The sequence below is a fragment of the Falco peregrinus genome, chromosome 3 (genome assembly GCF_023634155.1).
Source record: "Falco peregrinus isolate bFalPer1 chromosome 3, bFalPer1.pri, whole genome shotgun sequence".
NCBI classification, from domain to species: domain Eukaryota; kingdom Metazoa; phylum Chordata; class Aves; order Falconiformes; family Falconidae; genus Falco; species Falco peregrinus.
This window is the reverse complement of record NC_073723.1, coordinates 107041015-107055274: the sequence shown is the minus strand read 5'-3', so window position 1 is coordinate 107055274 and position 14260 is coordinate 107041015. Positions and strand designations below refer to the sequence as shown.

General features: G+C 50.1%; 1 protein-coding gene across 2 annotated transcripts in view; it reads right to left on the bottom strand.

Annotated features, from left to right (window-relative positions):
- The window catches only part of MEGF6 (multiple EGF like domains 6), a 107328-nt gene that overhangs the window by 15256 nt on the left and 77812 nt on the right, over positions 1-14260 (bottom strand). For both annotated transcript variants that reach the window (XM_055799543.1, XM_013299571.3), the window contains 12 exons: positions 13666-13788; positions 13132-13254; positions 10902-11039; positions 8872-8994; positions 7904-8026; positions 6631-6798; positions 6254-6385; positions 5999-6127; positions 4143-4271; positions 3843-3977; positions 3350-3484; positions 726-851 (listed from right to left, as the gene is read on the bottom strand). In XM_055799543.1, the coding sequence (XP_055655518.1) occupies positions 726-851; positions 3350-3484; positions 3843-3977; positions 4143-4271; positions 5999-6127; positions 6254-6385; positions 6631-6798; positions 7904-8026; positions 8872-8994; positions 10902-11039; positions 13132-13254; positions 13666-13788 (1584 nt within the window). The remainder of the gene's footprint in view (positions 1-725; positions 852-3349; positions 3485-3842; positions 3978-4142; positions 4272-5998; positions 6128-6253; positions 6386-6630; positions 6799-7903; positions 8027-8871; positions 8995-10901; positions 11040-13131; positions 13255-13665; positions 13789-14260) is intronic.

The window sequence follows — 14260 nt, the reverse complement described above, 5'->3', positions numbered from 1 at the left end:
AGCCCTCGTAAGTGCTATTCTGATCTCATTCCAGTACTTTCATGTCAATTTTGGACTCGCATCTACTTGTGGGGAGCTCAAGGGCTCCCTGCTCGGAAATGGTGTTGTTGGCAAAGGGTCTTCACAGCTGCTGTCACATGTTAGTCAGCATTCCCAGATCCACTTTTAGTTGCAAAGATGAAGCAGAAGGCTAAGAACTGATAGAACTGGGGCAAGAATCCTTGTCTAACTGCTCCCCAGCTGCTCCAAGGCATGGTAAGCACTGTGCATGTGTCGTTTTATTGCTCAGTCAAACCACTAGGAGCAGGACATCTATCTATGGCCAATATCTTCCAGCTGCTGTAATACTATATAATCATGTACAAGTTTTTAATTTAGAATTATCTGGTTTTCCAGAAGTTAAAGAGTAATATGGTGCAGTCAATTAAAAATACACATTAGTTGAGGAAGACTGCTTTCCTATTTTAAGGACTGCAACAACTGAAAGATCTTCATCTTTTTTTATTGCACATGTTTACTTGTACTTCCCTCAGCTTCAACAGCAGAGCCAAGCTAGCTGAGGCTATTGTTTAAGACTTACCACCAAAAGCTGCATTTTTTCTAATTTTCCATGAAGATGATTCTAATTGCACCGGACGTTTTTAAAACTAATTCTAGCAAAAGAAAAATAATGGCTAGATGCCTAAATCCCTACCTCGGCCCATTTGCTCCTGTTGCCTCCTCACCTTGGCCGCAGTCGTGTCCCGTCCAGCCCGGCAGGCAGAGGCACTGCCCCGTGCTCCGGTCGCAGGGTGCTCCCCGGCAGGAGCAGGGCTGCCGGCAGCCCGCCCCGAACTTCCCCGCCGGACACTCTGCGTTGAAAAGAGCCAGGTGAGAACCGCTCCCTCCCCAGCCACCTTTCCCAAGCGCGTATCGCTGACCAGAGCCACACAGCAAAGGAGCCTCTGGCTGCGTAAGGAAAAGCTGAGCGGTGAAAGGTTCCTGTGCTGCAGAGGAAAACGGTGCTCACGGTCCTGGTCAGGACCCTGTCACGCACATGGGTCACCTCTAGCATTTCACCCCACTGCCTTGATTTGCCTGTCTTAGCATCGCTTCTCTGCTGTTGCTTGTCCTTTCAAAAAGCAGTTCTTCATACGAGAGCAACCGGTCACATGCCCAACAGCTGAGGCTAAAGTGGTCTCCGACCTGTGAAGGCGATTTTGCAGAACGAGCCGCTCCCTTGCCCTGCACCCCGCAGGCTGTGCCCCGGCCGTGCTGCAGCCCTGCTACAGGCACCCACCGCCAGGGAACAGGACAGGGAAGACGCGCTTTTGCTTTGCCTTGAGACAGACGCTCGTCCCCCGGGCCATGACCCCAGCCACCCTGCTCTCTCTGTGCTGGGCTGCAGCACACCAGGCTCACAGCCCCCAAACCCCAAGCATCCCTTGACTTTTATAAGATGCTGTGAGGGCTTTTTACTGCCCTGGCCGAATGTCTCCAGGATCTGGAAGCCAGCCTTTTAAGAAGCAGCAAGGCTTGCAGCGGGTACGTTGACATGAAGCAACAGAGACAGAGCATCCTCACAGGGCAGGAGGAGTAAGGGCTTTTCCTTCCCCCTGCTCTGAGTACCAGGGTGGTACTGCTGATAGCAGAACACTGGGTTTGCTCTTTGTACCCAATGATACAATTTAGCAGCCAGCTAATTACGTGCAGACTGAGGGCCTCAGTCCCAAAGATCCTTAAATCCTATTTTGAGTCTCCCAGAAGAGCTCCATTGCTCGCAGTCCTTTTTGTTCACTGAAGCCAATGTTTTGTAAGGCTCTAGCAGATGCAAATACACCAGCATTCACAACGCACGGAGGAAAAGCACACCAGCGCGTAGATTTCAAGTGACACAGTGGAGTTTTTGTTATTCCTCCTCCTTGCTAATTGATGGCAGATGTTTGTCTTCACCCTTTAATAATTTCCAGATCCAAACAACAGCCAAGAGCCTACTATTTCTATACAAATATTTGTGTTATTTCCTGTGACTCCCCCCTACAGGCTTAAGCTCCTTTCTTATTCTTTTTAAAAATATCCCAAGCAAGAGCACCCAGCCCGCCGAGGCGCCGCACGGCTCTGGAGGCAGCAGCATCCCGCCACGTTGGGGGGGCTCTGGGGCTGTCAGGACCCCTGCAAGGGGGCACAAGCCCTGCAAAAGCTGCTCACACCTCTCCTCCTAATGCTATTTCAGCTCTGTTAGCACTTTCTTGCACTGGAACTTTTTGTGCCCATTTGCAGCTTTTGTTCTGACCACAGAGCAGCTATGTTCTATCAGTTGTGGTGTTATGCAAGGCAATCATGTGCTAGCAGCTTAATGAGGTTGGTTAATGGTTGTAACTTTTGGGTTGGGTGTGGATGGAGTGCTTGGTTAGACCTAAGTTAGTGCAGAAACTGCTGGGACGCTTGAAGCAAAATTCAGGTGCTGACCCTCACAAGCCTCTTAATGCAGTCTGTCTTCAAGGGCGGACTTCATTAGTCCAACCTTTTGCATTTTCTGCTGGATCCAAGCAGTTGAAGTGTGATTCGGAAGGAAGCAACCTCACAAGAGGAGGAGGAGGTTGGTTTTTCAATCGTTGGGCAGCTCTGAGGCTGGCAGAAGTTATTTTCCAGGAACCGTGCTCATGTTTTGTAATCATCCCCTCGTGCCAGTGACTCACTGCCTTTAGGTTCGCCCAAAACACCTTTGTTCAAAGGCAAACTCTCTGACACCCCAGCCATCTTCCGGGATCTTGAAAAGCTGCGGTCTCAGAGCCCGAGCGTCAGCTGCGCAGTTCAGTACTGGCATACACAAAGAGCAGAAAACTGCTCGGAGGTTCATGCAGAGGCAGTTCAAACCCTAATGTAAATGGAGGGTAAAGTTTTCTGCTTGCAGATCAAATAGAGTTTCAATATGGAATAGCGAATGGAACGGAAAATATGATACTGTTCTGCTGGGCACTGATTGCCTGGAAGGAACAAGATATCAAGGGGGGTGAGAGATAATTATCTAATTAACGTATCGATCTATCACCTTTATCTACAAAAGCTGAGATGCCCAAGTAGCAGGATAAAGTAAGACCTTGTTCTCCTTTTCTGAATAAGGCTCATTATGCTTCCCTGCCTCAAAGAGACTGCGGTACTTTACACCGACCTGCAACGGCAGCTCGTGTGTCCTCTAAAGGCATTTCAGCTCCTCGTGCATTCGCTCAACTGCACTGGGCCAGGGGGCAGAGCACGGGAGGAATTCTGGAAGCCCTTTGGTGTTGTTTTGTGAAGAAAAAGGTGGTATGTGTGAGGAATCATGAGTTTACAGCACGCTCCGGGTGGCCTGGCACGGCCCCTGCCTTACCTTGGTCGCAGTTCTCGCCGTGGTAGCCCCGGGGACACTCCTTCCAGCACTCTCCGGTGACGTGGTCACAGGACACTTCGGGAGGGCAGCTACATTTGTTCTTGCAGCCATCCCCGTAATAGCCAGGGTCACAGTCTGTTAACAATCATAATGAAAAAGAAAGAACATCTGGCATTACTCACTCGACCCTGGAAGAGCAGGCAGCCCCAGCTCGCAGTGATGGGCACCCACCAGCACCCTCCCGAGCTGACAGCTGGGCACAGCAGGATGGATGAGGTCCACCGTCCACACACACAGGCACTCCCACCCAGCTGTGCAGGTTCTGCCCGCTAATTTCACGTGACTAAGTTTTGTTCTTAAGTTAAACAAGAGGCGAGACACCTTCCAAGGGTGGAAAGTGAGCTGAGCTACTCCCCCCAGAAAACCAGCTAGGAAAAAAGAGGCTGCGGGAGGAGGAAGGGCGATGCTCTGTGAATGCTTCTCGGCAACTCACTCATCTCACAGCGCTTGCCACGGTAGCCAGGCTTGCATCGGCAAGAGCCATCCCTCTTGTCGCAGTCCTGCGTGTTCTGCTGCATGCAGCGGCACTCCTCCGAGCAGCCGGGGCCGAACGCCCACTTCGGGCAAGCTGGGGGCAGAGGGGAAGAGCTGGTCAGTGACCCGCGAGGCTAAATCACACCCGGCAAGGGACATGAGCTTTGTCACCAACACCGGCCCTTGCCAGGGGTGGTACCTAGAAAAGGCTGTAATCTAAGAATAATTTCTCTCATAAAAAAGGCAAGGACAAGCATACCTAAATGGCAGTACCGTCCGTACAGGCCAGGATCGCACAGACAGGCTCCGTAAATCCGATGGCAACGACCCCGGTTGGCACAGTTGCACTTTTTCCTGCATTGTTTCCCAAAAAATCCTTTTGGGCACCCTAGTAATAGAGAGAGGATTTTCTGGGAAGATGAGTGGATTTCAGCCTGTCATTCTCTTTCCGGCACGCCACAGAAAACGCAGCAAAATCAAAGCTGTACAACACCAGAAATGAACCTCGGCAAAGGATGCAGCGAGTGTCGCAAAGGTGGCCGGCTTCTTTTCTGACCAGGAGCGCGCTTGTGCCATCAGGTAACAGTAAGAGCGAGCAGGTCCCTGCACCAGCTCGAAATAGGATTGCTTCAGTATCTGGCACTCCTGTCCTTGCACCCAGTGGCACAGCGCATTTTGCTTGCTGCCTCTCTCCAGCCATACGAGGTGCCTCGAGGGCACCCATCAGCTCGGCACCCCGCTTGAAACGGGAATGCTGGTCGTGCTAGAAGCCTGCCCTGCAGGGCGCTGGGGAGGGAAGTTTGTCATACATGAGAAAGTAATCCACGAGGCTGTTCCTATTGGTAAGTAACAGTGATATTTGCACTATTAAAGGAATAAATTTACTGTCCTTTCTCTGTTATGCTAAAGATCTCACTATTAGAAGCACATGGCAGCCAGACTGTGTCAGCAGAAAGCTCCGGCCACCATCTGTCCAGGCAGCATGTGCCTCCTCCCGTACAAAAAGAACAGCACAGACAGTTTAAGCGGAGGAAATGCCACCCTGGGACACCAGATCAGTTCTTTGTTGTTTATTTTAAACCTACCTTCCTGTTTTCTCTCTGTACCCCTCAATCACCTCCTTCCTACTGAAAGAAAAGGTTGGGGTATCTCTCACATTCATTTACATTCTGCTTTGGTCTCCTCCAGTAATAGTTCCCATATGCTCCTAACCACTTGTCTAAAGTCGTTTTGTCTCAGGCTCTTACTGGCTCATTTTTTCTGTGTTTTCAGATTATGTCCCCCAGATTTTAACTCTTTGGGAGCAAGAAACAAATACCAACAGCCAGTGACAGCTCTGTTGGGTACTTTGGGTAACTACTGTTGTCACAACTTTTCGATTCTTTGGTTTTTCTTCAGCAGAAGAAACCTCCGCGGTTCTGTACATTCACCACTGAATGTCCGCTTTCAACTTCCTTTTCTGTGTCATGGTGTAATACGGACAGATGGCTGCTCGCGGTCATTGCTGGGGACTGCAAAGGTCTTCCAGTGCAAAGACAAGGCATGCTACCTGGAGCACCACTTTGAGGGTGAAGAATGCCCTTTATCATCTTTTCCTTATTAAAACATTTTTCCACGCAAGACTAGGTGACCCAGCGAGTCAGATGGAGCAGGGATGTGCCAGAGCCACTTGTGCTGGGATGGTTCCACAAAAGAGTTAGAAGATGCTTTCAGTGAACAGCTACAAAGGGACCGGTGTAAGGCATTCCATGGAAAACACTTGAAGGGTTCAGAGAAGCACAACGGGAACATCAAAGAGTGGCGTCAGAGATGGCTGTAAGAGCCATTTATCAAATTACAGCAAACGCTCTACGCGTTGAAACAGAAATGAGCTACTGCCGCAGGCTGGGGAACATCACTTGCAACTGGCAGCTCAGGAATATTGCCATTTTCTTGCAGGAAAACGTTTTAGGAAGAAAACTGCAAGGGAGGCCCCTGTGTTTGGTGCCGGATTTTGGGACCCCACAGAGGTGCCGTCCTGGCGAGGTGAGACACCCCGTGCCCCACCAGGTCCCTGCGCCTCGCCACGGCTGTGGTGCGCAGGAAGGGGACAGCGATGGAGAGCCACGGGCTTACCGTCTTGGCAGAGCTCGCCAGCCACCCCAGGTGGGCAGCGGCAGGCGCCCGTGGCGGGGTCGCAGGTGCCGCCGTTCTGGCAGCGGCACGCCAGGCTGCAGTTCCTCCCGAAGGTGCCGGCTGGGCAAGCTGGGGCGAGAGAGAGAGGCGAGGCTCAGGTGGCTGCCGCAGCCCCGCATGCAGCCACTGCCTCCCTGCATCCCACAGCAGGGGCCAGAAGAGCCGTCTCGCCCGCTGCCCTCCAGCATCACTCACTCTGGTTGCAGAGGATGCCGGTCCAGCCTGCCGGACAGTCGCAGCTGGTCTCCTCTGCGTTGCACGTGGCTCCGTTTTGGCAGTCCTCACACGTCAGGCTGCAGTCGGGGCCGAACGTGTGCTCCAGGCAGACTGCAACGAGAGGCACTGCGGGTGAGGGGCCCTCCCCAAGCCTGCCTCAGCATCTCGGGGACTTTGGGCAGAGAACCCCCACCATGTTCAGGCTGTGGCAAAGCTAACGCACCTGTGCTGTAACACAGGTTCTGTGTACACAAACAAGGCACTCGACACAGGCAAATAAACAACCCAGCATGCATGGTTAATTCTGAAGACTTCCAGGCAAGTTATGCCAGCTACCACTGCTGCAAAATGCCCACCAAATTTTTCTGAAAGTGTGTGCTCTCCTCTTGCTTCCATCTCTTCCTCCTCATCTTCATAGTCGTCATTAAAGAGCTGGGTAAATTCATCTCGCAGGATTGCGACATGAGGGATTGGGCGGATAACGGGGCGCCGACTATCCAGAGCTTCCACAGGGTCCTCTATAGCTAGGGAGGCAGTCACAGAGATGACAGTGTCAGAGTGGGAGAAGAGACAAGATCTCTAAGAGGTGAATGGCAGGACAGAACCTCTGTAATAGGAAAGGGAAAGCCGAAGTATCTATACAGGGGCGGCGCATCTGGTTTGGCATGGTTGGCACCACTGATCTCTCTCTGCATTGACACCTCCAACATTTTTGCAATTTGTTTGCTTGTTTTGGCTAGAATAAGCACGGGCCAGCTAAGTGACTTCAAAATCTATGGGTGAAGCTTTGATCTTAACCTTGACACAGCTCTGGCTTCTCAGGATCCTGAGCTCGCACGCATCCCATCACCTTTGCCCTGCTGTCATTCTGCCCAGACCGCTCAGCTTCTTTGGGTTTTCAGGCAACTTAACTCTTTCGTGGAAAATTAAACAAGACCACCCATGTAACAAAACGAAGCATTTCAGCTTGGTTCTCCTTTCGGAAGGAGTATCTATCAGGTATGGCTAAAGGTTTCCTTCCCTTGTGGGGTTAAAAATCGGGCAGCCAAGGGATGCACAGGCACCCTTGGGAGCCGGGGCAGGTGCTGCAGAGCCAGAGCTGGTAAAAGCCAGAGGGGCTGGAGGATGCTCAGGCATTTTGCCAGAGCAGTGAGGTACTGAGTGCTGCTCTTCCGGATCCAGCTTTCGGGAAGCCTCTCCAGGAACCTGGACAACACTGCTGGGGGTCATCAGATGGAGTGACGTGGTGGCTGCCCTAAGTAAGTTGGGTAATAGTGTGTTTGGTGGTGGGATAAAGGCACTACTGCTTAAAAGAAACAATAATCTGTTATTTCTTACAAGGAAAAACCGTAGAGGCTGGCGACTGTGGAAAGGACTCCAGTACTTAGGTTAACGTGGAGCTCTCGCCGTGCTGTGTAACGTGGCTGAAATAGGACTGGCCCTGTCAGGGGAAAGCTTTCTGCTGGTGGTGCGAGTCATTTCCACTGCTATCAGTAGTTAAGTGCTGTGGAAAAGGTGGTGTGCAGGGCTAAAGAGCTCAAGCCCACACTGGCCCGGGCTGCGTGCGGGGGGCTGTGCTGGGGGGCAGCCTGCTGCTCGACCACGCGGCAGCACAGGCGTCGCACTTACAGACACAGCTCCTTCGGTCCTCATCCAGCCTGTGTCCGATCTCGCAGCCACACTGGAAAGACCCTAGCTGGTTCTGGCATATGTGTTCACATCCACCGTTATCTGAAGAGCACTCATCCACATCTGAAAAACATGGGATATGGCAGTGTAATGAGAGCGGAGCCTCTGTACAGGACCGGGGGGCAGATATATTCCTGTCCACAGGTCAGCAAGCAGGTTGGTGGCATCCTCACCACTAGTTATGTCAAGCCACCTGACTCTAAAAATTGAGTGAAACCACCCAAAGTGTCTGAGGGAGCCCTGGGTTTCAGTACCATATGCTGAGTTTCAGTTCATGTCTCCCACTAATTTTGTAGAAACAGGTAGGTCAGCTTGGATTTTCACCTGGGAAATATTACGGAGAACTTTGGTAGTGAGAACAACTCATTAGGAGGAACAGCCCCACATTGTTACTGCTAAGAAGGCAACTCATCAGCGAGCTGACAGGAAAACTGGCACAAGCTGGGAGAAACGGGAAGAAACACCTGGCTGTTTGAAACCAGGTAGGACAATTCCTTGTTTTCTTAAAAGCTTGTGTTAGTCGCTGTCTTAGCATATTTTCTACAGACACATTTATTTTCCTGTATCTCTTGGGTGAAAATGATGGGCAATGTTAGCCTCTGGGGTTGAACATAAATTTATTTCTGTGAATTAATGGAGTCAGACCTGGACCAACTCCCTTGGAATTCGAACTGGGATAACGCCATGTGTTTAAAAGCCCCATCACTACTCTTCAGTTGTGCTGGACTAGCATATGGGTTAGAATAGCTGAGTTGCCTTAGCTCTAAGCAAACTGAGAAGGCTGACAAAATACAGAAAACCAAGATTAGTGGAACCTGTTCCGTGTATCTCTCCTGCCTTGCGGCGAGGCTGAGGACCGTGGCGTTGCTGGTTTACTTGCGGGAATCCAGCTAGATATTTCTGCTTACCATCACACCCGCAGCCGTCCGTGCTGAGCCTGTATCCAGCATAGCAGGCACACTCGTAGCCTCCAGGATAATTGTAACAGTCTTGCTGACAGCAGTGAGAACCATCATCACATTCATTGATATCTAAACAAAAAGCGAAGGGCACTGGATGTTAATGCATGTCTAGCTTTGCAGTGGTGATAATACTTGTTAAAACTGCTCCGTGACTAGTTCTGGGAAGATTTCACTGATCTGACTGCCAAACCCTGAGCTAGTAGTCTTGTTTTCCTCTTGAAATGAGTGAGGCTTATGTTAATGGATCATCCTCTGCAATGTGCTCCCCAGCCAAGGAGGAGTCCTGAATCCTAGAGGCCTGTGGGAAGATAATTGTGATTTTCAGCTCAAGATTGTTGTTAAAGGCTTTGTGTACTTACAAACAGGGGGAAGATTTCAACTGTAATACTGGCTCTTGTTTCTGATTTACCCTGTTAAAAATACTGATGCTGAGTTTGGAGATGGTTGAGGTCTGCATGGTTCCTACAAACTGAGTGAAGTCTCTGAAGGATGGGTCTAGATAACCTGGAGAAAGCAGAGCTCCTGCAGCTTGAAATTTCAAGCCCCTTGTATTTATGGGACTCCATTTGTCTGCTGTGAAGTGGAATTACCGCAGTGCCCGTGCAGTAGAGGGGTTTGTGAAGCATCCCCCTACCAGTGGAGGAGGCTGGACCAAGGAGGTATCTAGCAGGAAAACAAAGAGCACTGCTGGGCTACAGAAAGTTTACCAGGCGTCGTAGCATGCAAAGGAATAATGATCTTTCAGGGTAGACTTCAGTTCCGGTCCTGCCTTTTTTGCTCCCATCTCGTGATGCTATATGGAGACAGCTCCTACTGCTTCCTCAGAGCCACGGAGGAAAGCCAGTATCCTGAGGATTTTGGGTCCCTCTCCTCCGGCACAGGAATTGCCCCTCTTTGCACAAGAACTGTGGGTGCCCGCGGCAGCCTGCTGAGGAGCGAATCCATCCCTAACAGATGCCCTGGACCACCGTGCCCCTTGAAAACTGCAGGAAGAAGGTGGTACTGAACAAAGACGGAACAAATTCAAGAATTACTTCCTGGGTAAGATGAACTGCAACTCTACACTGCATGGAAATATGTGAGTATGGTTTTGCATCACTAAACACTGTCACTCTTTGCTAGCAGCCTCTTATTTGCTGGTTTTCTAGAAAGTATAGGTATATCTGTCTCTAGGTATAAGTGCCTCAAACTAACCTGCAGGAAGGGCGCCAGGGTTTCTTACAGCTTTGGACTGCCTGAAGGATGGAAACATTCCCCCAGCCTTGCTGGGCAAGCCTGAGCCACAGCCCTATCGTGAGCACAGACATAAACCACAGCCCTATCGTAAGCAAGGTGTAAACCACAGCCCTATCGTGAGCACAGACGTAAACAACAGCCTGACACACCAGTGCAGTAAATGTCTGGCTACTGAGCATTACAGTGGGATTCTGACTAGGTTATTTGCTGCAAGGGGCTCAGTAATGCAATATAAAGTGCATGCCTCAGCTGTGTAGCATTTACAGAGCTCGAGGTGCATTTCACCCTTACCTCTCCATCAACACATATTTATAGAACCGGATGGGGCTGAACTATGTAGCTTGGCTTGCACATAGTGACTCATCCACATCAGTCATTTACTCAAATTACACGGAGATAACAGGCAGGATGGTACATTTTGAGTATCATCCCTTCCAGATGTAGGCTTATAGGCATCTGAGATGCTAGTCTCCGTATCTGCCAATGCTGCCTTAGATCAGTTTCAGCAGGCACGAATTAACTAGTCCTGAAGTCAAGAGTTAGTGTCCAGGGAGGTCCTTGAGCACAGCTTTGAGGATTCCAAGCACAGCAGTATCTCACCTCCTTTCCCTTTGCATCTGTTTCTAGCCTGGTTAACCTTTTTGTAGTGCACATACACAAAGTAGCTAACACACGGAGGTCCTCATCGTTACGAGATGTACTTGTAAAGACAAGATTATGTACCTTTTCCCTTGCCTTACCAGTGCATGTCTTCTGGTCCTCTTCGAGCCGATAGCCAAAGTTACAGGTACAGACTGGGCCAGAGCTGGTGTGGTGGCACGTATGGGAACAGCCACCGTTGCTGGCTTCACAACTGTTCACAATCTCCATTTCTATCCCTGGAAAAGGCACACCGGTTAGGATCCTGCAGCATGCGCTGCACATCCGTCTGTACATACTGGCTGCCCCAGCCTTCCCTCGGTGCTGCCCTCAAGCAGGTACCCACACGGCAGCTTCCAGCCCAGCTCCTCGCACGCACATTTGTGTGCGAACAGCCCTGCTGAGAAGTGCTCCACAGTGGGGGAAGGATGAAAATAGTTTTGCACAGAGGCCACCGTTGGGCTGGGAAGTGATGTATAAAAATAAATGGATGGATCCCAGGCAACGCCCCACGTAGCCTCTTAGGGACAGACTGGCGGAGCAGGCTCTGGACAATCTCTGAGATGAACCAGACTGCAGACAAAACTGCTCCCATTCCTGACAAGCTGCAGTATGTGCTGCCAACTGAAAGTTGGCTCGGTATTTGTGAGTACAGAGCTGTTCTGATGCCAGCTAGAAATGGGAGCAGCAGAATGCAGCTAACTATGGAAACATCCAGATGCCTACAGCTAGAAATGTTAGTTACTGACACGTCAAAAATGGTAGGCGCAAACATCAATAGCAGCCATATATCTTCTTAGCTTGGCAAAGTTTATGTAAACTTGTCTAGTCAATTAAGCTTTCTTAAACTAAAAAGAACTTGTACCATGGAGCTTTGACTCAGTCCTGAACCTCAGGAAAATAATTTCTGCCTTCAAGAACATTTTTGAGTTTTTGGTGTGTTCAGACCCAAGGAGGATGAAAGAAGGGGAGCTTGATCCTTCCCAATGGATCTGTGTGCGTCAAAACCAAAAGCTGTGCCCTGGTGGAAGACTATCTTCCAGATTTCACACCATGAATATAGTCTATCTTTCCTTTTCTCATTAATGCAAGACAACCAGAGTTTTGCATTAGAAACATGCTAGAAGGGGCAAGGAGAAACACTTCCCATACAAGAACGCTACTTAATTCTATAGCTGGCACCTAAGTAGAGGTATTGTCGATGTTATGGCAATGAGTCGTGACAACTGGAGAAGCCACGTCCAAACATGAGTGGGGCTTGTGCTTCCACTGTCCCTGATGTCAAGTGACCCTCCAGGGTTGGCATCTCTTACCAGGGGCTTACTTGGAAAACCAAGACTTGAGTAGCAATGAAGCTAAGCTTTTTGTCACCGGTCGGCCAGCTAGCTGAAGCCACAGAGGGTGATCTTCCCTCCTGCACAGTCACAGGGCTAGGTGAGGAGGTAGGATGCATTAGGCATAGACCTGGCTTCCGAACCCTATCCTCTGTAAGCCTTGCTGGCAATCACACACCTTCGCCCCAGCAGCTGAAAATAAATGTGCTGTTGCACATGAAACTGAGCTACGGTATTTTCTTTCACAGAATATGCAGTGTGAAAGAAACCATGTTCCTAGAAAGAAAGGTGTGTGTGTGCTTAGGTTGTTACATAGCATGTCATCAGTCTAGCTCCGTGCATTGCTCTGTTTGATGCCTTTCAAGACCCATTTATGGTCTGCACAGCCTTCCCCTCATGCCCTTGGCAGGCTCACAGTGAGAGCTGCTGCAGAAGTGGAGCATCACGGGTTCCAGTAACACCAGCTGCCAGCACTGGGACTACCATGGTGGCTTTCATCTGTAAGGGGGTGCTAGTGCTAAATGCCAATAGCTCTGCTTTGGGCTGTCCCCGCTGATGTGTATTAGCTGAACAGACGTTCAGGCAATCTGGCTTATTCTTGCATAATAGTGTTTATTTTTTTCTTGATGGGAGCAGATGCAATCACTTCACTAGCTCAATTCCTTCTTCAGTGACACATCTGCAGCTGCCTGAACTGGTCCAGCAAAGTCCCCAAGAGCAGAACTTGGCCTATTTGGAGCCAAATGGCTCCAAATACATTGCCTAAACAAGGAAAAGTAGCTTCATGGTAATTTTAAAGATCAGACAAACTTTTTTATCTTGGTGGAGAGTAAACAGTCCCAAACCTGCTTGTGAAATCCTTCAAAAAAAAAAAAGAAAAGAAATTGCTATAACTTGGCCCCACCAATTCACAGAGGATAGTCCACAAACACTTGCCTGCAGAAGCAAACCCACCTCCCATCCCTGCCTGAGAGGGGGTCCTGCATGCAGTACTCACGATAGCATTGCCTGCTGTCCGCCCCCAGCTCGTAGCCTGGGTTACAGGTGCACTTAAAGGAGCCGCGAGTGTTGAGACACTGGTGTGCACACATGGCCAGCCCAGTCGTACACTCATTCACGTCTGCAAGAGATGAGCAATCAATAAGCAAAGCAGGCTGAACCATCAACATTCTTTCAAAGGGATGATTGTTACCATCATCAAGTTTTTCACCGGTATTTTGCACCCTAAATTCTTCACCAGTTTTTCACACCCTAAATTCTTCACTGGTGTCCAGGCCAACAGAGAAACAGAGTTAAGAGTTCAGAATTGCTGTGAAGCTTCCTGGGAAGCTGGATCACATGAAACTCAAGTGTTGTTCCAGAGAACTTGAGCAGGGCTCTTGGACAGACATCAGCTGAGCGCTCTCATGCCACCCCCAAGAAGGCTTGTGCCTCACTCGTAAATTCACAGACGCTGACAGCTGCTACTGCTGAGCACTATTCTCCCCCATCAGTTGTTTTTCTCCGTGGAAGCTTTGCTGCAGGCGCTTACCCTCGCAGGCCCTGCTGTCGGGTGCCAGCCGGTAGCCAGGGTGGCACTCACAGCGGGCAGTTCCGTGGTGGTTGTGGCACCGGTGCATGCAGCCCCCGTTCCTGTTGCTGCAGGGGTTCCTCACTGCAGGTCAAAGCAGAAGAGGCAGGCTTATTGCATACCAGTCCGAGCTCTTGCTGGCATTACGCTTATGGAAGAACAGAGCATCGAGCAGTTTCTAGCAAAAAAGTCTGCATCTGTGAAAGACCATTCTCCACCAGACAGAAAGTCCCTGCTGCTGCTCTCTGTGTGCTGCTGCATCCTGGCAGGAGGATTTACGTGGTGCAAGATCCTGCAAAAGGCAGGCACTGATCTGTGTAAAACCTTTCCAGCAGAAGCTTGGCAGGGGCACGTCCCTCTGTAGAGATTACAGAGCAAGCGCCAGGCAAATTTGCTTCCAGTGCTCCTGTCGGGAGGTTCTGCCAATCCCTGACCTGCTCCAGGACCTGGACAGATGCTACAATCCCCTACCACTGGCTGTGGTTTTAACATCCCAGTTGTTCCTTTTCCCTTAGCAACTTCACAGCTAAATACTTCCCTCCTACTACTTCTTGAA